Consider the following 27,454-nt stretch of genomic DNA (forward strand, 5'->3'; position numbering starts at 1 on the left):
TAAGCTTTTTATAGTTTATATATTCACCAGATGTTTTGTTTATATTTTACCAGATGAGGTTTAATGAGGAATTAGGTTACAAAGATACGAAGTATGAGCTGACGGGACACATTTCCGTACAGTCGCATTTTTCTTTACGTGCCCTTGCTTCAATTTAGAACATTTCATCTAATCAAAATAAAATATGCATTGAAGTGAGGATAAACATATGAATATTGTCAATGATGAAAGATTTAGATACAGCAAATTACAAGGAATTATTTGAATAAAAAGTAACTAGATTACAGTAACTAATTACTTTGTAATTGGATTACATCCAACATAACCGATAACCGATATTTTCCCAAAAGAAATATCGACGTAGATTATTTGGTAATACCGATATATCGTCTAAGTTGTAAATACCACCACTGTAAAGAAGGTCTGTACTTTTAACGGTAAAAGAATGTAAAAATGCTACAAAAATATTTTTTAAATTGGTTAACGGGTGCTTTTAGCCATTGAAATAGCCATGCCCTTCTTTCCAAAACCCAGCACTAGTCCAAATATACCAAATCATCTTTATTGAGACTGACATCATGCAGAAACGGTTGTTAAAAACAACAGCAGCAAAACAGCGCCCTCAACTGACAACTGTTATGAACAACATGCCATAAAATGGCATTAAGCCTCAATAATTCGCTGCAACTACAATACAATGAGAACACGCAAATGATTGACAGGCCGAAAGCGGCATTGTCTGCGGACACATTTTTGTTTGTTGTTTACAGAGTCTCGAGCTGTCACAGAGACTGGTGAGATATCTCACGACACTTATTTCATTAATAAGTGTAATGTTTTTGCATTACATTCCATGAAGAAATCGCTTATAGCACCTTTAACATATACAGTACAAAATTATAATATATTGAACAAGACAATACATGCTATTCTACGGTAAAATATAGATATAATTGTAATATAATAACCATATATACAACATACAAAATGTATATTATGTTTAATAAGAGAATACATAAATGTTAAAGTTATGGTGCATAACAATAATCCCAATCGTCCCATTTCATCATGCTTTATGGGAATAGTTGTTTCTTATTGGGGTTTTCTGCGTTTTTGCATCATTTTAGTGTCACATATGTTACTATTTTTACATGGAGTGGTGTAGTGGCGTAGTGGCTAAAACACAGGGCTGTTAATCAGAAGGTTGCTGGTTCGAACCCCACAGCCACCACCATTGTGCCCTTGAGCAAGACACTTAACTCCAGGTTGCTCCGGGGGGATTGTCCCTGTAATAAGGGCTCTGTAAGTCGCTTTGATAAAAGCGTCTGCCAAATGCATAAATGTAAATGATGACGTCTTGATGAAATAGTTTCATATTTGGTAGAAAGGATCCCTCAGGCCCCCAATGTCCTCATCCCTGCCCAGTTTTTAAGTGAATATTTTGACTCTTTAGGATTTTCCATCCGCAGATCTGCCCCTCACTGGATGTTTTTTGTTTTTGGCAGCATTCTGAGTAAATTCCAGAGACTGTTGTGTGTGAAAATCCCAGAAATACTCAAATCAGCCCAACAATCATGCCACGCTCCAAATCACTGAGATAATTTTTTTTCCCCATTCTGATGGTTGATGTGAACATTAACTGAATCTCCTGACCCATATACGCTTGATTTAACGCACTGCTGCCACACGATTGGCTGATTAGATAATCGCATGGATGATTGTTGGTGCCAGACGGGCTGGTTTGAGTATTTCTGGGATTTTCACACACAACAGTCTCTGGAATTTACTCCGAATGGTGCCAAAAACTAAAAAACATCCAGTGAGGGGCAGTTCTGTGGATGGAAACACCTCATTGATGAGAGAGGTCAGCAGAGAATAGCCAGACTGGTTTGAACAGACAAAGTCTACAATAACTCAGATAACTGCTCTGTACATTTGTGCTGATCTGAGATGCGGGTTGGTGCTGTTTTGGCGGCACGAGGGGGACCTAGACAATATTAGGCAGGTGGTTTTAATGTTGTGGCTGATCAGTGTACACTCACCTAAAGGATTATTAGGAACACATACTAATACTGTGTTTGACCCCCTTTCGCCTTCAGAACTGCCTTAATTCTACGTGGCATTGATTCAACAAGGTGCTGAAAGCATTCTTTAGAAATGTTGGCCCATATTGATAGGATAGCATCTTGCAGTTGATGGAGATTTGTGGGATGCACATCCAGGGCACGAAGCTCCCGTTCCACCACATCCCAAAGATGCTCTATTGGGTTGAGATCTGGTGACTGTGGGGGCCATTTTAGTACAGTGAACTCATTGTCATGTTCAAGAAACCAATTTGAAATGATTCGAGCTTTGTGACATGGTGCATTATCCTGCTGGAAGTAGCCATCAGAGGATGGGTACATGGTGGCCATAAAGGGATGTACATGGTCAGAAACAATGCTCAGGTAGGCCGTGGCATTTAAACGATGCCCAATTGGCACTAAGGGGCCTAAAGTGTGCCAAGAAAACATCCCCCACCCCATTACACCACCACCACCAGCCTGCACAGTGGTAACAAGGCATGATGGATCCATGTTCTCATTCTGTTTACGCCAAATTCTGACTCTACCATCTGAATGTCTCAACAGAAATCGAGACTCATCAGACCAGGCAACATTTTTCCAGTCTTCAACTGTCCAATTTTGGTGAGCTCTTGCAAATTGTAGCCTCTTTTTCCTATTTGTAGTGGAGATGAGTGGTACCCGGTGGGGTCTTCTGCTGTTGTAGCCCATCCGCCTCAAGGTTGTGCGTGTTGTGGCTTCACAAATGCTTTGCTGCATACCTCGGTTGTAACGAGTGGTTATTTCAGGCAAAGTTGCTCTTCTATCAGCTTGAATCAGTCGGCCCATTCTCCTCTGACCTCTAGCATCAACAAGGCATTTTCACCCACAGGACTGCCGCGATACTGGATGTTTTTCCATTTTCACACCATTCTTTGTAATCCCTAGAAATGGTTGTGCGTGAAAATCCCAGTAACTGAGCAGATTGTGAAATACTCAGACCGGCCCGTCTGGCACCAACAACCATGCCACGCTCAAAATTGCTTAAATCACCTTTCTTTCCCATTCTGACATTCAGTTTGGAGTTCAGGAGATTGTCTTGACCAGGACCACACCCCTAAATGCATTGAAGCAACTGCCATGTGATTGGTTGATTAGATAATTGCATTAATGAGAAATTGAACAGGTGTTCCTAATAATCCTTTAGGTGAGTGTATATATATATATATTTTTTTACAAAGTACTATCGCTGCCAACGTGGCAAGTTATAAAAACTATTTATCCTAGCCAAATAACTTCGGACACTATGTAAGCTACACATTTTCCAGACCTTTGCTGGGAAGGAAACGTAGAGACCAGACCTCTTGGAAGTTTAATTGAGTACATGTTCATCGTATTTCTTTACTGTAAATTTCTGGCAACCACAGTTGCCACTATTTTACCGTAAATGTAGCCAAATAATTTTTTAACAGTTGCCATATATCAAATTATCATGGCACTGATGTTATCAGATGGTAAAAAATGGTCATTTGAGTGTCAACACGGCACTGAATTGTACACTATTCATATACTGGTATTCTTTAAAAAACGAAATAACGGTAATATCAATTTCATAAAATTTTTGCTCCATCCAGCTCGAAATAATTTTCAAATAATTGAAAAATTATTTTGCTTAGTTTCAGGCAAATGGATATATTGAAATATAAATGACTGTCAAACACATTCTTGTCTCAGGTGACCTTAAGTGTGAGTGAAATGATTCCCGACAGGGCAAAGGTGAAAGATAACGAGTTAATAACTCGCAGATTACAGTTTTCGTGTAGATTTTCCAGTCACAGCTGTATGAATACATTCACATGCTAAGGCACCTCAAAACAAAATGAAATAAAATGAAAAATTAAGCATTTAAACATGTGCACTGGAAACATCGGCATACCTTTCATGTGCATATTTACTCATGCTACGGACATACTGTATTATTACATGTCTGTTGAATTTCCATTGTGCCTATTAAAATGTATTTAAATACAACATGTAGGAAACACTGCATTCCCATAAATTGTTTAAACCCTTCCAGAACTCTTACTGACATAATAGTGACCAAAGTGAGATGAAGAGAGTGCAACTGCACACACACACACACACACACACACACATACACACACACTCGTGAGAGTACGTCGGCAAACCCATTAACCAGGAGACAACAAGAGCTTGTTTACTGATCCGGCTGAGCTGACCAGCTGATTTTGGTCTCTCCCGCATCTTATTGCTCTTTAGACTCAATAAATCAGTCTTTGGTCTTCAGTAAGTCACTCATTACTGTCTTCCCATTTCGTCAGCCATTGATTCCTCTACATGTGAAGCTATACGACTCTAAATGACAGGACGTCTACTGCTTTCTTCTCTCTAATATTTGGCATAGTGATAGACTGATATATCTGTCAATATTCAGCTATTTTGAGAATATCACATCGGATGAATCCCTTATAGTAACCTCTCTTTACCAAGGTTATGCATTCAATTTCATGTCACAATTAAAGGGTGTATCTGAACGCTGAGGGATTAAATATGGGATTATTCTGGATTTGAAGCACAATACAACACAACCTCTTGTTCAGATCAGACACAGCAGTCACACTGAAACCATGACAACAGGCCTGTGGAGAAAAGAGATGAGCAACCTGGTCTCCCGTTACTAGAATCGCTAGTTTTGCTTAATTATTTTCATGTATGGCTCGTTGTACATTTCGCGGCAGTTTCCTGGTAAAATGAACACTAGTGGTCATGACACAAATAAGGAATAGAATGGCAGATTATCAGTTCATACACAGTTTTTGCCCAATTTTTTTAAACTTCAAAACACTTTTACTATAGTGCATTTGAAAATGTTTTAAAATAATTAATATGTGTGGTATATGTGGTGGTGTAGTGGTCTAAACCACATAACTGATAAACTGTTAATCAGAAGGTTGCTGGTTCGATCCCCACAGCCACCACCATTGTGTCCTTGAGTAAGGCACTTAACTCCAGGTTGCTCTGGGGGGATTGTCCCTGTAATCAGTGCACTGTAAGTCGCTTTGGATAAAAGTGTCTGCCAAATGCATAAATGTAAATGTAGCTATACAGATAATGTGTGCAACCAGACAGATATCACTGAAATAGGTGTCCTGATAAAACCACATCTGTCTCTATGACAGCCTCAGCCTCTGTAAACAGGGACGCCATTGTTTAGCCAATCACAAGACTTTGAGGAGCTCTCTGCCTGTCAATCATTTTAGCATATTCTGTTTTGGAGGGCGGTGGTCTGATTCAGTGGCCAAGTCTAGTTTAAGTTAGCAAAATGGCTAACATCACTTATAGCAACATGGAACATGATAGTTTGTTTATTGCTAGTCCAAGTTGGAATACCAATACTCTTACTAGCTTGGCCAAGATGGTCTACCGGGTCGAAACCAGGTCTACGGGACGGTAGTCCAGCCAATCGAGAATCTAGGCCAGCTGAACTGCGATGCACCTCATTGATCTCTTTGCATCACCTTTGTTTTTTGATGGACTACACTCCTTTTTTTTTATTTTCTCCCCTTTTGTCCCCAATCTGGAATGCCCAATTCCCAATGCGCTCTAGGTCCTTGTGGTGGCATAGTGAGTCGCCTTAATCCGGGTGCCGGAGGACGAATCTCAGTTGCCTCAGCGTCTGAGGCCGTCAATCTGTGGATCTTATCACGTGGCTATTTGAGTGCGTTACCGTGGAGATGTAGCGTGTGTGGAGGCTTCACACTATTCTCCACGGCATCCACGCACAACTTACCACGCGCCCCACCGAGAGCGAGAACCACATTATAGCGACCACGGGGAGGTTTCCCCATGTGACCCAACCCACCACAACCGGGCCAAATGGTTGCTTAGGAAGCCTGACTAGAGTCACTCAGCATGCCCTGGATTCAAACGTGCAACTCCAGGGGTGATAGTCAGAATAGAGATCAATGAGCCCAAATATATTTTTAAATCTGGACCTTAACACTTACTTGGTTTATTTATCTTAAACCATGACTTGCACTGCACATAAATAACTCATATTGGCTTTATATTCATGATGTTAGCTAGAGGGGAACTGGCCCCCACTGTGAGTCTGGTTTCTCCCAAGGTTATTTTTCTCCATTAACCAACATCTTATGGAGTTTTGTATTCCAAAAATGACTTATGACTATAAATGACTTGCTTGTACCATCTAGAAACCAGCCATATACCATCAGAAGCTGGTTTTAGCTGGATTTTCCAGCTAGGTTTGTACTTCTAAGTGTTCTTGCCTGTACCAGCTGCTAGTGTCCTCTCCTCCTCCTCCTCCTCCTCCTCCCATCTCTCCATCTTTCCCTCCCTCCATCTACACTTTTCCTCCCACCCAGCTGTCTCTCATTAGATCTCCCTCTCTTCTTTCACTACTCTTCCTCTCCTTCATCTTCAGTTTCTCTGCATCCCTGCATTTGGCAGAAGAGCAAGACATAGAGCGAACATTACATGTATATGTGAGCTATGTTACTCACTGTGGGTCAGCACTGACATGTGTGTGTATTAACGTCAAATGTAACATTCTTTTGTCATTAGTCAAACTGGCCGAATTGCATTTACTCACATTCCTCACAAATATGACAGACTTGCAAGCGTTTGTGTGCATGCGTGAGCGGGTTTGACATCTGCAACCGATGTGGAAATATCTGGCACTCATTATTAGGATTTGTTTAGTGCTTTCTTGAGTCTGTTTCTGTGGCAACAATCTCAGTGAACTCTGTTATGTAGATATATATATTCTGAAAGATAAAGATAAATTGTCAGATGAACAGGGAGATCAGGGCAACAATAAGACTAGATTTCAGTCGAGTTTGCCGTTATCACGTTGTAACGTTATAGCTGATGTGTGCAACTTTTTTGTTAAAAAACGGTCCATCCAGCTTCAGGTCCTTTTTGACCAGGAGAGGTGGATAGTCATTTTTATATACCACATATGTTTTAGTACGGGACCCAAACTTTGGGACTTTGTCAAGACTATCAAAATAACACATAATTATTATTATTTTATTCTTCAGATTTTTAAATAAAGATGCTTAAGAGATATAACAATTTTTTTTTGTTTTTTTAAGGATTTTTCTCCCCAATTTGGAATGCCCAATTCCCAATGTACTCCAAGTCCTCGTGGTGGTGTAGTGAGTCGCCTCAATCCGGGTGGTGGAGGACGAATCTCAGTTGCCTCCACGCCCGAGACGTCAATCCGCGCATCTTATCACGTGGCTTGTTGAGCGTTACCGTGGAGACCTAGTGCGTGTGGAGGCTTCACGCTATTCTCCGCAGCATCCACACACAACTCACCGCACATCACACCGATAGCGAGAACGACATTATAGCGACCACAAGGAGGTTACACAAACATGACTTCACACCCCTAGCAACCGGGCCAATTTGGTTGCTTAGGAAGCTTGACTGGAGTCACTCAGCACGCCCTGGATTCGAACTAGTGACTCCAGGTGTGGTAGTCGGCGTCTTTACTTGCTGAGCAACTCAGGCCCCCCCCCACACACACACACATTTCTGTACAAAACAGACATGACAAATAAACTAAATCAAAGGTACAACTGTCTAAAGGGGGTGTGTTCATGCACGCATTAGTCTAAATATGGCTTGAAAGAGGAAATTGTTCACATTTTACTCTGCAGCCATCTGATGGCGAACCAGTTTACAGCAACGATCAGCAGTTAATCGTCGTAAAATAGAATAGATTTTGCTTAAAAACATAGTAAAGAAGTATTAATGTTGTACACTTGAGCTGTACAGTTGTTATGATGAAGTTTTGTTGAAAAAGAATATGTTGGTTTCATAACTCATGACCACAAGTTGTACTGAGCAGTCATGAGTAATAGGAAATACATTCAAAATTAAAAATTGCAGTAGGAGGGTTAATATGCAGAGACAACTATAAGTACACTTTTCATTGGTTGATTTCCCCGAAAAATGTTTTTATTTGCACGGCCCGACAATCCCGACACGGCAACATTGGTTCAACCAATAGCGTGAGTTTGGATTGGGGCGAGACCATCTATTAGTTCGACCGAAGGCAGATGGAGAGTATTCGAAAATATGTTGACACTAGTGTCGCAGAAATTACACATTTCAACGCGATACTCTAATAAGCATTAAAATACATAAAATGGTATTATTTAGTACAAATATTCGCTTTGTACATCAAACTTGACAAAAACCTGCAGTTGCTTGATTATAACTTTACATGCTGATTGTGATGTGGAATCAGTTTATATCATGCATAGTGGATGAGTGTGTTACCTCAAAGGTTTTAATGAGGGTCAGAGGTCATTATCTGGTTCAAAGTGCACTGAGGCAGTTCAACTCACACACACACACTTTCCCAGGTGTATGGAAGTTTAGCAGTTCGAGGTTTACTTCAATAAAAGTGCTCATTCATTCATCACTTTCTCATCAATGGCTTCTCTTATCTTTAAAGTACACTTTACCTGTACACGTTGATGGTCGGAGGACATTTCTGTCTGGTAGGATGTTATACTTATTAAGTGCTTAATGATCTTGTATTCAAACTTAGTGCTTGACATTAAGAATAATCTAGAAGCGGGGGCCTGGGTATGACTACCACCCCTAGTGTTGCGAGTTTGAATCCAGGGCGTGCTGAGTGACTCCAGGCAGGTCTCCTAAACAACCAAATTGGCCCGGTTGCTAGGGAGGGTAGAGTCACATGGGGTAACCTCCACGTGGTCGTGATTAGTGGTTCTCGCTCTCAATGGGGCGTGTGGTGAGTTGTGTGTGGATCGTGGAGAGTAGCATGAGCCTCCACATGCTGTGAGTCTCCGCGGTGTCATGCACAACGAGTCACGTGATAAGAAGCGCAGATTGACGGTCTCAGAAGTGGAGGCAACTGAGACTTGTCCTCCGCCACCCGGATTGAGGTAACCGCGCCACCACAAGGACCTACTAAGTAGTGGGAATTGGGCATTCCAATATTGGGAGAAAACGGATATCTAGTAGAGCTAGAAGCTCTAGTAATGTAGAAGCGTGACTCTACAGAATGCTGTCTGTCACAAGACCAAACCACTATTAACATGCACACTTCATTTTCAGCCTTTTCTGTTCATCTTTGAAACTGAAAGCTGAATGTTCATGATAGTCTCCCAGAACAACATTGTATTGGTCAGAGGTTGCTTTGTCATAGCTCACAAGACTTAATGGAAAGTCGTCAGTTATGTTGAAATTTGATCTTTGTCTCAGATGTTTCTCCTAATTGCTCAGAAGAAATACAAAAAGACACAAATGAGAAGGTTGTTGAGGATAGACCTTTAAAATTAAAGATTGATTGTATACTGTAGCTCAGATCATTTGGTCTTGAAAGAATTTGATGAGAAATGTTTAATCTGGCAAGTTTTGAGACATATTTTGAGTTGGGTTTATTATTTGATCATTGTAGCTCGACCTCATTCTTGTGCAAGACTCTAAATATCAGTGATTTAGTGTTAACTGATAGCAGGAACATTGTGCCACTCAAAACAGTCTCTCTGGCAGTTCCTCAGTTAGAGAGACTGATGGAAAACCAGCGGGATGGATGTGGAAAACAAGAGGTGTGAAGAGAAAAGAAAATAAATATAATGGAGCATGCTGAAAAGGTCAATTTGGAGCAAGTTTAATTTCCATGCTGGTCCAGACTAGTTTATGCTGGTTAATACTGGTTTGGCAGTGGTCTACCTGGTGAACCAGCATAGCCATGTTGTTATCCAGGAAAGTTTAGCTGGTTAAGCTAGTTGAGAAGCCTGGTGAGGACACCAGCATCCCAAAACTCAACTTAGGAGCTGTTCGCACCAAAAAAGCACAGGTATCTTAAGACGCAGTTTTAAATGTCGAAGTTTTAACCTGACACGGGATCTTAAAAACGTTGCGCTCGTGTATAAGACACTGAAAAACAGTGAGACACTTACTCGCCGGTTCTCTGATATGCCGTAGCTTGGTCCTCGGCCACTCCTCCACCCTCTAATGGATGACAGCCATGCCTCCCTGGGCAGATCAGAGGCAGATCTCCGGCCCCTGTTTTTGGTGGACGGTAGGGGTCTCCCCCGCCCCTAGCAGTGGTAACCACTCCAGGCGGTTGGTTGGGAGCCCCTCCTTCCCTCACGGTCGGCAGCGTTCCTCCGTTCCAGAGTGGTGGTGGTGTAGTGGTCTAAGCACATAACTGGTAATCTGGTAATCAGAAGAACACTGGTTCAAACCCCACAGCCACCATCATTGTGTCCTAGTAAGGCACTTAACTCCAGGTTGCTCCAGGGGGATTGTCCCTGTAATAAGGGCTCTGTAAGTCGCTTTAGATAAAAGCGTCTGCCAAATGCATAAATGTAAATGTAAATGTTCCAGGGGGCCGGGCTCCTCCGTCCTCCAGCGGATGTCCGCGGTTGCTCCGTTGGGGTGGATGGTAGTGGCGAGGACTCTACTGCGACGCATCCCTACTCCTTCCCAGGTTTCGGCACCAGTGTTAACTATAAACTTTACCAAAAAGACAAACACACAAAGGTGTCGGACAGCTGTCCATAAATCTCTCTCTCTGTCGCAAAGCAGTTTCCAGTCGGCCTTTATCCCTCTCTGAGGCTTGATTAGCCCGATTAGGGACCGGGTGTGTGGAATCACGATCCAGCCCTGCCCTCCGCCCTGCCACAACAATACATATATAGACGAGGGTACATGTATATATATAATATTCAATATATAACTATTATGATCTTGGACACACTAATGCTAATATCATACTTCTTAGGATGGATTGTATGCAAATTGGCAAGCCCATGTTCTGCAGTTCTCTTTCTCAATTTCAGTTTCAACAATTTAGTGTGTTTTGTTGGCATGAGAAAAACATTTACAACAGAGAAAGAGCATTTTCAGCATCTTTCGAGAAGAAGAAATAGAGGAAACCAGTGAAAAATGAAAATCTGATTCAGTGGCAGAAATGGTGCAGAGATTTCCAGTCAGCAGAAAGTATAACATGAGAAGCAGAGGGAAGAGAGGGCGGAGACTAAGCCAGAGAGACAAGGTGATTGGCTGAATGGAGGGGAGGTAAGAGGGAGGAGGAGAGAGAGAAAGAGTGTAACTGGATTCAAGTTATTCAAATTCCACATATGATTAGCATTAAACACAAACAGACCACAATCTCTCTTATTTTACACACAAACATCTCGTGACCTTTTCTATCTCGCTTTCTGTCTCGTTCTTCTTCTTTCTCTTTAACCTACACTCCATTTCAGCGTGTTTAGTAGTAAATGTTCATTCATTCATTAATTTATTCATTGTAAAATGACTATTACACCTGCAAACAAATACTTCTACACTTTCAGTCATGTATATGCAGTACATTGGGTTGAAAAGTCTGAGAATTTTATTGCATATTGAATTGTATTTTTCTTTTAAAATGTGGGAATAAACCATTTAAAAATGAAGACATTAAAAAATATGTCCAATTCTGCATTGTTATAGGTCACGTGGTCACTACGCCACCACGAGGTCTTAGAGCATATTGGGAATTAGTCAAATTGGGGAGAAAGGGGGAGAAAATGAAAAAAGAAAGTAAAAATACCATACATTTTTCCATAGGGGAATTTATTATCAATGGCAATTTATGGGATATGCTTCTATTGTACACGTCATTTAATAATAGCTAAACCTCTAGTGAAAAACTACACTACCCATGATCCTGAAGAGAAATATACAAGAGAATCGTGGGCAACAAAGTGCACTTATATAGCACTTCTTTAACCTTAACGGTATTCAAAGCTTTTTACACTGTGACACTTACTCACATTCATACACCAATGGCGGCAGAGCTGCCATGCAAGGCGCTAGCCCGCCATTGGGAGCAACTTGGGGTTCAGTGTCTTGCCCAAGGACACTTCGGCATGTGGAGTCATGTGTGCCAGGATTCAAACAACCAATCCTGCGATTAGTGGCCGACCCGCTCTACCAACTCTACAAGTCATAATGCCATTTTATGCCATGTTGTTCATAACAGTTGTCAGTTGAGGGCGCTGTTTTGCTGCTATTGTTTTTGACAACAAAGGTCTCAAGAAAGCTAATGGGATCTTTGGAGTGCGGGGTTTTGGAAAAAGAGGGTGTGGCTAATCCAATGGCTCATTTTGTAGAAATTCTTGAACGGCTAAAATCGCTTACAGCACCTTTAAGTACACACAGTCTTGTACCTTTGTGCTTTTGTTCGATTTTGCAAAGTATTTTAAAGAAATGTTGTGATTCACCTCAGAGCTGGTTGGTTTGGTTAATGGCTTGCAACTCTTTTATGAAGGATTTTATAACATCTCTATGGACAAAAATGAATAGGCAAAAACACTTCCGAAACCAATATGGCTGAAAAAAATGGGTTAGCACTGTTGCGCTCTGTTATGCAATTGTTTAAACGAGCACAACATGTAAAATAACCAATTTATTCTATAAACAGACATCTTAGAATAAAAATAAAAGATAGAGAGTTCAAATGAAAGGAATAGACAGGAAGAGCGGATGAAATATAAGGAATAAAGCAAGGGATGCTATGGAGTGTGAAGAATTTCTGGAGTCAAATATTAAGAGATGACGCTTGAATCATAAAAGACTGCTCAGAATTTACAATCAGTCTCTCTCTCTTTCTCTCTTGATCTCTCTCTTTCTCTATCTCTCTCTCTCAGGTATCTAGCAGGTGAATGGACTGATCCCAAAATCAAGTCTCAGAGAAAACAAGCACTCTAACACCTTCAACATACACACACAAGCACACACACTGAAGACGAACAGGGACTCAGATAAATGGCTGATAAACAGATCAGGTGAGTTTTGCTGCTCGTTTTTTACCATAACAATTCCAAGTACACCCACTAACTTCCATCGGTCATAAAACAGATAGTCTTGCCCCAAACCCACGCCATTCATTTTGGAGAAATCAACATGCAAATGATGTACTTATAGTTGTCGCTTCATAATAATTCTGTTATTTTCTCATTGATGTCTCCCTGTTTCTCATCTCCTCTCATTATTTGCTCCAGTTTGCCTGCCAAGCTAATAAACGGCGGTGTGGCCGGACTGATCGGTGTTACCTGTGTGTTCCCCATTGATTTGGCCAAGACTCGCCTTCAAAACCAGCAGAATGGATGCCGCCTCTATTCCAGCATGTGGGTGTCCAATGCAGATCTCATTACAGACTCTCTATGTTTTCATGTTTGGATAGTGCATTATATAGTTGTGTGTATGTTTGTGCGTTCTGCAGGTCAGACTGCCTTATTAAGACCATTCGGTCAGAAGGATACTTCGGGATGTACAGAGGTATGTGTTTTTTCAAGGGTTATTTCATGGTTATTAGTGGTGTTTGCTAAGACAAGCATTACTATTACTATTACTCATACTGAGGGGTTAGGGATTTGAACAAAGCATCTTTATAATACGGACACTTTTCGATTTTCACCTGGTGGACAGTAAAATAAATAGTATTAAAATGTAAGACTATTTTCTAATGTAATTTACATTTGAGTTTGGCTCTAGTTAGTGTCAACACTGGTTTTATTAATGACCGTTCAGATTTATTTAATAGTTTCATCACATTTCTGACGTCTTTATATATTTTAGTTTCAGTTTTAGTAACTATAGAGCACAACAGTCTGGAAGTAAACGTACATTATTAATGATAACTTATAAACCTTTAAAGACAGACCTACCTTGAGCACTGCGGTTGTTAGTCTGCGTTATTTCAACATAACTGTTTAGAAATCATGTTTTATAGCAAAAATCCTGGTGAAGAACTACTCTACCGGTGAATCCTAAAGAGAAAGCTCCACTAATCAGAGGTGCACGTCCATCAAAGTGCGGCAAAAGAGCTCTGCAGTGACCGCCCACTCCCATGATGCACTGCGATTGACGCAATCGAGTCAAGCTCCCTAGACTCTCAAACTTCTTATGAGTATTTTGCAATAAAAATATATAGTTTATATACTTATAATCAACAACTTTAAATCAACAGTTTTATATTTTCCATTGTTTTTCATTCGATTACATCATTTGCAATGCTTCATGGGATTGTAGTTCATTCCTTCATGAAAGACATTAAGTACACAGTATTGCACCTTTGACTTTTTGTCTGATTTTTTTGCATCAAATCAAAGTTTTTAATGTTGTGATTCACCCCAGAGCTGGTTGGTTTGGTTCATGGCTTACAACTCTTTTATGAAAAGTCTATGGAATAAATTAATGGGAAAAATACTTCCGGAACCAAGATGGCTGAAAAAGTGAGTGTTACGGTCTATAGTAAAGATAGCTTGGTTTTATATTTCATTTAGTTTCTGTTTGCTTTGCGTTAATTATTGTATTTCAGTTTACAAAAATCAGTTGTTATGAACAACAACAACAACCCTGGTGCGTGTTTGTTTTGTATTAATTATCCATTTATAAAATTAAAAACGCAAAAACTATATTTCGTTTTCATATTTTTTGTTTTCGTTTCATTTTTCCATCCAAAATTATGCAGATATCAAGGAGCAATAAAAACATGTGCAGTTTTGAACGGTCAGATCTCAGATCACAACAATAGATGGAGGTATTCGTCGCCATGACAACTGTGTGTCTTCAAACGTGCGTATAATGTTGTGGCAGAAAGCAAACGAGTGCTGTGTGGAATACTTTGAATACAACACAGTGACTCTAGAAAGCAAGTGCATTGTTGTGTCACAATACTCTCTGTGTACTTTAAAGTTGCACCTGCGTTATCACAGAGACGTTTACAAGGCCGTCCTAGACCGTGGCAAAGACAGCAGAAATAGGGTAACGACGAAAAGCATTACACAAACGAAACAAAAGAAACAGCAAACGTTATCACCGTGTCTTAAAAAGGTCAAATGAGCATAAAACACGACAAGACGCATGAGTTCATTTATTCATACACACGGGCATGTCTACAAGACTTTGCAACGAACCTACATTCTCAAAAGTACAATCAGAGATTGAGGACAATTATTTATATTAGCTTGTTATTTAATTGAAATGTTTCCCTTAGTTGGCAGTAATTGGAAATACGTTGATCTAAGTAGCAAAGTGAGCCTGTTGCATTGCTTCTGCATACAATAAATAATATTATGTATATATATATATATATACATAATAATAATACATGTATATTTGCATAATTATTACACTATCTCTTAAAGAAATTAACTATTTTGTATATAATACATATATAAAATAATATACTATAATATAATACGTAGATAAAAATAATACATATATATATATAATAACACTGCATAGATCTGCATACATTAAGTGTGAGATGAATGAATGTTGTGGTGAATTTTGACAGTAAGGCTGGTGCTGAATATACATTTACAATATATGAATGAATCAGACTGTTGCATTGCACCTGCTACATCTATAAGCCAATGCTAATGAAACATAATCAAAAGGTTTGTTTGTGCACAAGAAATTGAAAATGAAAACTATTTCATTCTTTCTCTTTCAGGTGCAGCGGTGAATTTAACTCTCGTCACTCCGGAAAAAGCCATCAAGTTGGCGGCAAATGATTTTTTCAGATTTCACCTCTCTAAGGATGGGTGAGCCATAAACACACACACATATGTGCACACAAGCAGTACACATACAAGCCGTTATAAACACGGTGACTAGCCCTTTTAGGTGACTGTGCACACACACACACACACACACACACACACGCACCGTCTGGCCTGATACACTGGTTGGTTTCATTCCCGGCCTTGAACACGTCCACACACACTCAATCACACACACAGCTCGCCATTTCTCATTTCTCTGTGAAATATGCCACGTTACAGTAACATTCTGTGAAATGCATTCAATTATTTATTTAGCAATCTGAAAAAAATTGTTTTTGGTCATATTTTTCCATTAATGTTCTCGTCGCAGTTAAAATAGGTTTCCAGAACCGAATATAAAATCCTATTAATGGTATTAATATGTTATATTTATAACTATATATATACTATGTTTGTACCATGATACAGTGGTCTCAGATTATACCTTGGTATTATGATATTTATCATAGTACTGTATCATTACCATATTAATGTATCATGGTATTCACATGGAACTCCAAAGTACTTCATAAAATAGCATATTTTACAAAAAAGGACCATCGTGTTACGATAAAATTATACCATGTTTTCTTTTGGCCACAATCATTATGGTAATTCCATAGTATTTCTATATTTACCATGGTGCATATTACAGTGATCGAACCATGATAGTAGTACTATAGTATACTTAAATGTACCTTACAGTGTCATTTCATACTGTGACATATAAATATGGTAATCAAACATATATCAAATTACCATGGTATTAATATCTTTTATAAATATCTCAATCAATTTGGCACATGGAACAGCGCTGCATTACATTAAATAACAGACATAAATATTAAATAGAGGCTGCAGCACACAGACAATACCCACAATGCCTTGCTCAAATGTCATCTAGATTCTCTGACCGCCTGCGTCTCCATGATGATCGAAAACAGCACCAGTGAATTATTGACCAACGCTGCCTGGTCAGAGTGTGAATTATTAACATCTCTCAGTGTGTGTGTGTGTGTGTGTGTGTGTGTGTGTGTGTGTGTGTTTGGTGATAATGAGAAAGGTTGATCTGATTTAGTAACACTGTCTTAAATAACGTGTTGTCCATTTATTTTGTTATTCAGTCAGAAACTCACTTTATTGCGAGAGATGTTGGCCGGTTGTGGTGCAGGTACATGTCAGGTCAGTATACAAAACACATTTACAAATCTGTCCAAATAGGGACATCCCATAAATTTACAAATGTACAATTCTTTGAAGAGCCTTCTTGGAGTACCATGTAAATACATTGCTATTTGAATATGATAATAATTCAGAACTGTGACACACAAAGAAATGACTCTTATGAGATGTTTTATTTTATCTAGAGCATGAAACATACAGTGTGACCACTGTTGTCAGATTCCCGAACAAATGACTCATAAATAAAAACTAGTGACTAGTGTAGACCGACTAGTGTAGACCGATTCATGAACGAATGACTCTTATGAGCCGGTTCTTTTGAATCTATGGCACAAAACATACAGCGTGACCAGTGTAGTCCGAGTCACGAACGAATGACTCTTATGAGCCGGTTCTTATGAACCGGTTCTTTTGAATCTATGGCACAAAACATACAACGTGACTAGTGTAGTCCGATTCACGAGCGAATGACTCTTATGAGCCGGTTCTTTTGAATCTATGGCACAAAACATACAGCGTGACTAGTGTAGTCCGATTCATGAACGAATGACTCTTATGAGCCGATTCTTTTGAATCTACGGCGCAAAACATACAGCGTGACTAGTGTAGACCGATTCACGAGTGAATGACTCTTATGAGCCAGTTCATTTGAATCTACGGCACAAAACATACAGCGTGACCAGTGTAGTCCGATTCATGAACGAATGACTCTTATGAGCCGGTTCTTTTGAATCTACGGCGCAAAACATACAGCGTGACTAGTGTAGTCCGATTCATGAACGAATGACTCTTATGAGCCGGTTCTTTTGAATCTACGGCACAAAACATACAGCGTGACTAGTGTAGTCCGATTCACGAGCGAATGACTCTTATGAGCCGGTTCTTTTGAATCTACGGCACAAAACATACAGCGTGACTAGTGTAGTCCGATTCACGAACGAATGACTCTTATGAGCCGGTTCTTTTGAATCTACGGCACAAAACATACAGCGTGACTAGTGTAGTCCGGTTCACGAACGAATGACTCTTATGAGCTCGTTCTTTTGAATCTACGGCACAAAACATACAGCGTGACTAGTGTAGTCCGATTCACGAGCGAATGACTCTTATGAGCCGGTTCTTTTGAATCTACGGCACAAAACATACAGCGTGACCAGTGTAGTCCGATTCACGAGCGAATGACTCTTATGAGCCGGTTCTTTTGAATCTACGGCACAAAACATACAGCGTGACTAGTGTAGTCCGATTCACGAGCGAATGACTCTTATGAGCCGGTTCTTTTGAATCTATACCCCAAAACATACAGCGTGACTAGTGTAGTCCGGTTCACGAACGAATGACTCTTATGTGCCGGTTCTTTTGAATCTACGGCACAAAACATACAGCGTGACAAGTGTAGTCCGGTTCACGAACGAATGACTCTTATGAGCCGGTTCTTTTGAATCTATGGCACAAAACATACAGCGTGACTAGTGTAGACCGATTCACGAACGAATGACTCTTATGAGCCGGTTCTTTTGAATCTATGGCACAAAACATACAGCGTGACTAGTGTAGTCCGATTCACGAGCGAATGACTCTTATGAGCCGGTTCTTTTGAATCTATGGCACAAAACATACAGCGTGACTAGTGTAGTCCGGTTCACGAACGAATGACTCTTATGTGCCGGTTCTTTTGAATCTACGGCACAAAACATACAGCGTGACTAGTGTGGTCCGACTAACCTTTTTTTTTTGCTTTTTTTTTAATAGAAAAAAAATATGTTTACTTCAGTATATTCATATTCATTTTTACTATGTTTACCACATATACACACCTTTTGTAATCTATCTGATCCTTGAGCATCCATTAAAAGCTGTCATCTATTTACACTATCATTCCACTATTATGTACCTTTACATACACACATTATGTCACATCCTGAGTTCAAGCCAGCAGCAGAAAGATAATAGCATTTATAATGGCTTGAGAGACAAAACACAAATGCATTAACCGTACAAACACACACCCATTAAACATTCACATCATACCCTCATGAGCACATATGCCTTAAACACACTCTGTTGAACACACCTGCAGTACTAGACAAAAACACATGTAAATCAGGGTAATGAGAGTAAATGATGGCAGAATTTTCATTTTTTGGTGAATTATTTATTTAACTAACAAGTGATCCCGTCATGTGATACATTTGAGCCAATCAGAGCTGATCAGCTTCCTGTTGTCAATGACTATGTTTTTAACCATGTCAGATTAAATGATAGGATTAGGCTAATGTATGTAACAAACTCTGGATTAAGCTAGGCATTGTGAGCACATGGTCTCTCCGACTGCGTATATCTCTTACAAATAATCCCATAAAACCAGTGGCTAGTCAGATGAGAGAGCATAACTCACTAACCGTCCACGACAAACCCCTTCAGATTTGATTAAATGTGTAACTGGGTCTCTCGTGATGCTAGTTTATGTGGCTTAACATTTATGCTAATTTTACAGACTCTCTGCACAGACAAACTCTTTCCACTCAGAAATACGTCATGTCATTGAAGTAAAATGGATTGCATTGTGAACTTTTCACGCGAGTTTCACGTCGACTTAAACAGACTGAACAAATCTGAAACTTAGCGGGAGGGAGGATATGGCTAATTGTATGTTGGTGATTAGTCTCTCTCTGACACAAAGTACATTATTTCTGGATGATGGATGCTCTGATAGGCTTAATTACGGCTAGTTGAAGGAGAAATGCTATGTTAGCATTAGAGAAAAATAATGCAAAGCTGTTCTTTACCACCAGTAGCATTAGCATTAGGCTATCATCAGATAGTAGTCTAAATGGGTGGCTTTAGGTGTCAAATCCTTGAATTTGTATGTGCCTACGTGAGGTAAAATATGTAGTCTTTTAAGTGTGCTTGTTTACAGTTGTTTTTGTTTGTGAGTTCACTACATTTCCTCTTTATATTTACTCTTTATTGCAGGTCATTGTTACAACACCAATGGAGATGCTAAAGATTCAGCTGCAAGATGCCGGAAGAATTGGTAAAAATCTAGACATTTAAAAAAGAGGAAGGAATGGAGTGATGTAAAGAGAGAAAATAGAGAAAATACAAGAGAGAGAAGAAAAACTCTGCCCCCTTTTGGCCATGTTTCACTCAGTCATTTAATCTGCTGAATCTGTACATTATTGCCAGATGTGGTATATCAATGAGTCATTTTAATCATTATAAGTCTATTTGATGTGTTCATTTTCATCTGGAAGATGTTTTTTTTTTTTTTAGGCTGTTTGGTATTCTGCAATATAAGACGTTTCCTCTATAATGTCAATTAACCATTCAGCAGATGTCTTTGAGATGTTTATGATTTATAATGTTTGTAAACATGATCTTTTTAAGATGTTTAGCAGATGTTAATTAGAATGTGATGCTTTCCAGACGATCTATCAGGGTTGGGGGTATTTTACTGCATATCATGGCGCCGTTTTGTGGTCCGTTCTGCATAACGCAGCAGCTCATTGTTGCTTATCGCGGCCCATTCAGCACGTTTCGCAGCACATTCATAAGAAGTTGGTAGTGTAAATGGGCTGTATGCAATGAATTAGTATAATTTAAAATGACGTTCTTTTGTGCATTAACTGCGTTCTTGAGGAATGTCAGAATTTTGATGTATACTCCATTACATTAAGTAAATATTATTAATAATTTTCATGTATTGACACACAAATCATGACTAGTATTTACAGTGATTGTATCGGCACGCACTTCATTTCTACCGGTCGACTTTGAAAAATGTGATTTATTTATTGAAACTATATATTTCTAGGGTGTGCTGAGTGACAGCCAGGTCTCCTAAGCAACCAAATTGGCCTGGTTGCTAGGCAGGGCAGAGTCACATGGGGTAACCTCCTCGTGGTCGCTATAATGTGGTTCGTTCTCGATTGGGCGCGTGGTGAGTTGAGCGTGGATGCCGTGGTGGATGGCGTGAAACCTCCACACCCGCTATGTCTCCGTGGCGCTCAACAAGCCACGCGATAAGATGCGCGGGTTGACGGTCTCAGACGTGGAGGAAGCTGGGATTCGTCCACCGCCACCCGGATCGAGGCGAATCACTACGTAAAAGCACATTGGGAATTGGGCATTCCAAATTGGGAGAAAAAGGGGACTTACGACTTGGAAAATGTACCTTCACCAGGATGCATAAAGGGTTTTCCAGAACTCCATGTGGCGACATGTACATAGATAATTAGAAAATGTGTTGAAGAAAATCACGAGGCTACAAAACAGCTAAATAACCCCATCGTAAAGGCAAAAATATCAATACAAATATCAATATCTGTTAATTATGCATTGCTGATGACGCATTGCCGAAAGAGTCTGTCAGACTGAATTTAAAGCTATTGATCATTATTGGTGACTTGCTCCAACGCCTGAAATATGATCATTTTGATAAAGTAGCACAAGTGATTTTTTGACATCTTATTTATAATTTACTTGGCTATTTTATATGTGCATACAACATATTAATGTTTGTCTGCTTTAATGGTGCATGTAATGTAACTCTTTGTTTTGTGTGTGTAGCGGCCCAAAGGAAGCTCATGCCTGAGACAGTGACCCCTGGAGTCTCCGTGGAGGTGAAATCCCCCACAGCTATGCAACTCACCAGAGAATTACTGAAGGAAAAGGGCATCGCAGGTCTTTATAAGGGCTTGGGAGCCACTCTGCTCAGGTAGGGAAACATTTACAAAAAAAAACCAAAAAACAGACAGAATGACTTCCTAAACTAAAATCGTCTCTTTTTCTTTCCTCCCTTCAGGGATGTGCCGTTTTCTATCATTTATTTCCCTCTGTTTGCTAATCTGAATAATCTGGGGAAGAAAGGAGCCGACGGTCCTGCCCCATTCTACGTCTCTTTCTTATCTGGCTGCGCCGCGGGAAGCACGGCCGCAGTTGCTGTCAACCCTGTAGATGGTAACATGCATTTAACTTAAAGGATGAGTTCACAAATCATTGTCATACTCACCCCTGACATACTCATGACTCTCTATGAAACACTAAAGGAGATATTCAGAATATTTTGTCCAGGCTGCTCTTGGCTTTCAAGCTCTAAAAGAATGACTTAAGGATCCATTGGCTCCTAAACTGAAACACTGAAACATATTTTTAAGTTGCCATATCACAGAATTGCTACATTTTTATTGAAAGGGGGGCCTGGGTAGCTCAGCATGTATTGACGCTGACTACCACCCCTGGAGTCGCTAGTTCGAATGCAGGGTGTGCTGAGTGACTCCAGCCAGGTCTCTTAAACAACCAAATTGGCCCGGTTGCTAGGGAGGGTAGAGTCACATGGGGCAACCTCCTCGTGGTCATGATTAGTGTTTCTCGCTCTCAATGGGGCGTGTGGTAAGTTGTGCGTGGATTGTGGAGAGTAGCATGAGCCTCCACATGATGTGATAAGATGCGTGGATTGACGGTCTCAGACGTGGAGGCAACTGAGACATGTCTTACACCACCCGAATTGAGACATAAATAGTAGACAGAATTCTTTGTTTTTTATGTGAATTAAGGTGTGTTCACACCAAATCCGTGAAGATTTTGCAAGACAAGCCTTTGACGGAAGGTATATTCACACTGAGTTTAACAAAAAACGATGTCACTCCTGCACAGTAGATGGCACTGTTATGGTGCTGTTGTTATACCAGTCTGCTGTACGCACCCTTCAGCTGTTGATATCATAATATTATAATATAATAAACGCTGTTAAAGTGGCTATGGGTATCTCAGCGAGTAAAGACGCTGACTGTCACACCTGGAGTCGCGAGTTTGAATCCAGGGTGTGCTGAGTGACTCCAGCTAGGCTTCCTAAGCAACCAATTGGCCTGGTTGCTAAGGATGGTAAATAATGTGGTTCTCGCTCTCAGTGGGGCGTGTGGTGAGTTGTCCGTGGATGTCGCGGAGAATAGCGAGAAGCCTCCACATGCGCTACGTCTCCACGGTCAAAAGCCACGTCATAAGATGCGCAGATTGACGGTCTCAGGTGCGGAGGCAACTGAGATTCGTTCTCCACCACCCGGATTGAGGCGAGTCACTACGCCACCACGAGGACTTAGAGTGCTCCAATGACGGTGTTTTCCAGTAGATTATCGCAATCAACACGCTGGATTGAGCAGCTGCAGCATACTGTTCAAAGGCTTGTTGGGGACGAATAATCGCACCGGAAAAATGGGTTTGACCAGGCCTTAATTCCTTATGATGTCTTTGTACATGTATAATATCTTATAATGTTTTTACAATGCTTTTAATAATATATTGTGATCAGTTCTTGCACTGGTATTATATAGAATGTGACCACAAATGTTATGCAATGCACAAAGCAACATCTGTGCAGTTTCATAACTGAACGTTGAACCAACTTGAACTGTCTTGTACTTGTGTGTGTGTTTTTCAGTGATAAAGACTAGGCTACAGTCACTAACACGAGGCAGTCAAGAGGACAGCTACACTGGGGTGATGGACTGTATCAGGTGATTTGATAATCTCATTTTTTATCAGTTTATTAGGCCATCAGGTGATCTCATTTTATTAATTGCCTTGATTGCAAAACGTCACAGGTCTGAAGTATTGACCTTTAGCAGTGCTAAGATTGTAAATAAGTAAATAAGAACATTTTAATTCTGTTATTATTTACTCACCCTCATGTTGTTCCAAACACATATGTTGGGTGTAATCTGGTAACAAAGTAACTAGTTACTGTAATCTAATTACTTTTTAAAGTCAAAAAATAGTGTAATGCATCCTATTTTAAATTCTTGTAATCAAATTACAGTTACTGACTTTCAATTAAGCGAACTACTTTTAAGTAAATTACTTGGGTTACACATAATTCTACACTCACCCTAAAGGATTATTAGGAACACCTGTTCAATTTTTCATTAATGCAATTATCTAATCAACCAATCACATGGCAGTTGCTTCAATGCATTTAGGGGTGTGGTCCTGGTCAAGACAATCTCCTGAACTCCAAACTGAATGTCAGAATGGGAAAGAAAGGTGATTTAAGCAATTTTGAGCGTGGCATGGTTGTTGGTGCCAGACGGGCCGGTCAGAGTATTTCACAATCTGCTCAGTTACTGGGATTTTCACGCACAACCATTTCTAGGGTTTACAAAGAATGGTGTGAAAAGGGAAAAACATCCAGTATGCGGCAGTCCTGTGGGTGAAAATGCCTTGTTGATGCTAGAGGTCAGAGGAGAATGGGCCGACTGATTCAAGCTGATAGAAGAGCAACTTTGCCTGAAATAACCACTCGTTACAACCGAGGCATGCAGCAAAGCATTTGTGAAGCCACAACACGCACAACCTTGAGGCGGATGGGCTACAACAGCAGAAGACCCCACCGGGTACCACTCATCTCCACTACAAATAGGAAAAAGAGGCTACAATTTGCAAGAGCTCACCAAAATTGGACAGTTGAAGACTGGAAAAATGTTGCCTGGTCTGATGAGTCTCGATTTCTGTTGAGACATTCAGATGGTAGAGTCAGAATTTGGCGTAAACAGAATGAGAACATGGATCCATCATGCCTTGTTACAACTGTGCAGGCTGGTGGTGGTGGTGTAATGGTGTGGGAGATGTTTTCTTGGCACACTTTAGGCCCCTTAGTGCCAATTGGGCATCGTTTAAATGCCACGGCCTACCTGAGCATTGTTTCTGACCATGTCCATCCCTTTATGGCCACCATGTACCCATCCTCTGATGGCTACTTCCAGCAGGATAATGCACCATGTCACAAAGCTCGAATCATTTCAAATTGGTTTCTTGAACATGACAATGAGTTCACTGTACTAAAATGGCCCCCACAGTCACCAGATCTCAGCCCAATAGAGCATCTTTGGGATGTGGTGGAACAGGAGCTTCGTGCCCTGGATGTGCATCCCACAAATCTCCATCAACTGCAAGATGCTATCCTATCAATATGGGCCAACATTTATAAAGAATGCTTTCAGCACCTTGTTGAATCAATGCCACGTAGAATTAAGGCAGTTCTGAAGGCGAAAGGGGGTCAAACACAGTATTAGTATGTGTTCCTAATAATCCTTTAGGTGAGTGTATATTTATTATATATCTAATATTAAAGAAATATTCTGGGTTCAATACAAGTTAAACTCAGTTGACAGCATTTGTGCCATAATGTTGATTACCCCAAAAAATAATTTTGACTTGCCCCTCTTTTTCATTAAAAAAACAAAAATCTGGGTTACAGTGAGATACTTACAATGGAAGTCAATGGGGCCAATCCGTAAACATTTAAATTCAACTGTTTCAAAATTACAGCCACAAGACGTAAACAATATGTGTGTTAACATGATTTTAGTGGCATTAAATCACTTTTCTGTGTAAAGATATATCCAATTTTATAACTTTTTTGCCATGTCGATGTAATGTCAACAAACCTTAGAACCCTAAAACGAATGTAAAAATGATGATTTAACCAACAAATAAATCAAATAATACACAAGTTTTAACAAAAGTGTTTTTATAAAATTATAAGCTTCACATTTCTGTGTTTAAACCCTCCAAAAATGGGCCCCATTGACTTCCATTGTAAGTGCCTCACTGTAACTTCGATTTTTGCTTTTTTTGGTAGTAGTGGGAGTCAAAAGTTGATTCATTGTATTGTATATCGATATATAGAATGGTGAATGGTCTGCACTTATATAGCGCCTTTTTAACCTTAACGGTATTCAAAGCACTTTACACTGTGACTCATTCACCCATTCACACACACATACACCAATGGCGGCAGAGCTGCCATGCAAGGTGCTAGCCTGCCATTGGGAGCAACTTAGGGTTCAATCAGCCTGAAATACACCACGGACTTGGCTCTGTTACAGTGTGTAACAGAGCCAAGTTACACACTGTAACCAAATGAAGAGTTTTGTATATATATTTCACCCGATGAGGTTTAATGATAACATTGAGTATTAAAAAAAATAAACTATTGACAGAGATTTTTGGCAATATCCGATACCACTATCGGCACTGATTAATCACTAAAACTGATCTAGCGGTCTACCTCTAGTTAGTCTTTTGTGGTGGATTACTTTTTTGGGGGATTTACTTACCCAACACTACATATGACATCATTTTCCTTTTTGGGTAAACTATCTCTTTGATTTTAGGTCAGTTTTTCTCAGGTCTATTTTCACTCTGTTTTCTATCCAATCACAGGAAAATATTACGTAACGAAGGTCCCACTGCTTTCCTGAAGGGGGCGTATTGTCGAGCTCTCGTCATAGCCCCGCTCTTTGGCATCGCACAGGTGATCTACTTCCTTGGCGTGGGAGAATTCATCCTGAGCTATCTACCCAAACGGAACAACTAACCAATCATCTCACTGTCTGTTCATTATGCATCGCACCAGTCAGATCTTTTCCCCGCCCTCTCACATGTCAGTCTCACGTGTAATTATCAAAGGATCATAGCATAACGTGGACCACTGGACTGAATTTAATCGTTTGTTGTTGTGGCGTTTTTGTTAAAAGCGGTGTATTTTTATCTGAATGTGGTGGTTTTAATACCGAGTGTAAATTGAGACTGTGTTTGCCAAGCTGCCTGTTTTGTCTCATTCTGTCTCACGCTGAGACAAAATGACCTTGATCATAGATATGTGAGATCATTTTATGAGCGTTTAATCTAGTTGAGCCATCGTCCGACTACTGGGGTTGTGTTCTCTATCTCACGACATTTAAACCGTAAAATTCATGATCCACTATCAATCGTAACACTTTAAATTTGACGCCCTTGTTAATTACATGCTAAAATATCAATCCAGTTTTAATTTACTGAATCTAGAGGGCATGTAATGTTCTCTGGGAACTTGATTAGTTTGCCCCGACTTCTCTTATTCCTTTGGGCAAGGAACGACCTTGAGGAAACAATGGAAGTGTGCGTGTGTTTACAGCGGCATCAGGCATTGCAACATTGACGTATCATTGACTATGTGAAAGAAACAAGCTTGCAAAAGTCTATTACTCTTCTTAAGGTGTGATGATTTGAGATCAGCATATCTTTGTCAAGGCTTTATGAAATTATTTAGACACATATTCGTAAAGTCTGGGTAGGCTATTAATTACATGTCTGAACTGGAAATTAATTCCATTTATTTCTTGATAAAGCGAAACGGACACGTATCAGTGACTGGGAAATGTGAGCTGGATCTGAAAATGTCTCTCAAACTGACCAAATCAAAATAGAAATGTCTCCAACCAAGGGTGCGCGTTATGCAGAATGGACCCCCAGTTGGGACAGTTGCCATTTTAAATTCCGGGACAATTTCTCTTCCCAGTCCAGCCCTGCTTCAAACCACATCCATACTAATCTCTTTTTATTTAAAAACACATGTATTTGCTAAGTTTACGCCTCTCATCGAAGATAGAACGATGTTTTCCTTCACCGAAAAATGACACTTTCGAAAACACTCTCTATTACTGTATACTTTGGGAAACAATAAATAGAGCACCCCTGTTTTGCTAGGAAACGTTTGTAACAGTAGCCAGATGATAAATAGCTGTGCAATGTGTATAAACCTCACTCTCTTGATCTCAA

At 40.0% G+C, this 27,454-nt stretch overlaps 1 protein-coding gene across 2 annotated transcripts in view; it reads left to right on the forward strand.

Annotated features, from left to right (window-relative positions):
* The window catches only part of LOC127637966 (mitochondrial glutamate carrier 1-like), a 35,666-nt gene that overhangs the window by 1,520 nt on the left and 6,692 nt on the right, over nt 1-27,454 (forward strand). The window contains exons 2-11 of one of the 2 annotated variants that reach the window (XM_052119244.1): nt 12,770-12,907; nt 13,124-13,249; nt 13,345-13,400; nt 15,583-15,673; nt 16,798-16,855; nt 19,832-19,892; nt 21,428-21,575; nt 21,663-21,817; nt 23,295-23,370; nt 26,078-26,168. In XM_052119244.1, coding sequence (XP_051975204.1) covers nt 12,888-12,907; nt 13,124-13,249; nt 13,345-13,400; nt 15,583-15,673; nt 16,798-16,855; nt 19,832-19,892; nt 21,428-21,575; nt 21,663-21,817; nt 23,295-23,370; nt 26,078-26,168 — 882 coding nt within the window. In that variant the 5' untranslated portion in view covers nt 12,770-12,887. The remainder of the gene's footprint in view (nt 1-12,769; nt 12,908-13,123; nt 13,250-13,344; nt 13,401-15,582; nt 15,674-16,797; nt 16,856-19,831; nt 19,893-21,427; nt 21,576-21,662; nt 21,818-23,294; nt 23,371-26,077; nt 26,169-27,454) is intronic. The other variant, XM_052119245.1, reaches the window with a different exon arrangement.

Source organism: Xyrauchen texanus, chromosome 46 (genome assembly GCF_025860055.1).
Source record: "Xyrauchen texanus isolate HMW12.3.18 chromosome 46, RBS_HiC_50CHRs, whole genome shotgun sequence".
In the NCBI taxonomy this organism is placed as follows: Eukaryota; Metazoa; Chordata; class Actinopteri; order Cypriniformes; family Catostomidae; genus Xyrauchen; species Xyrauchen texanus.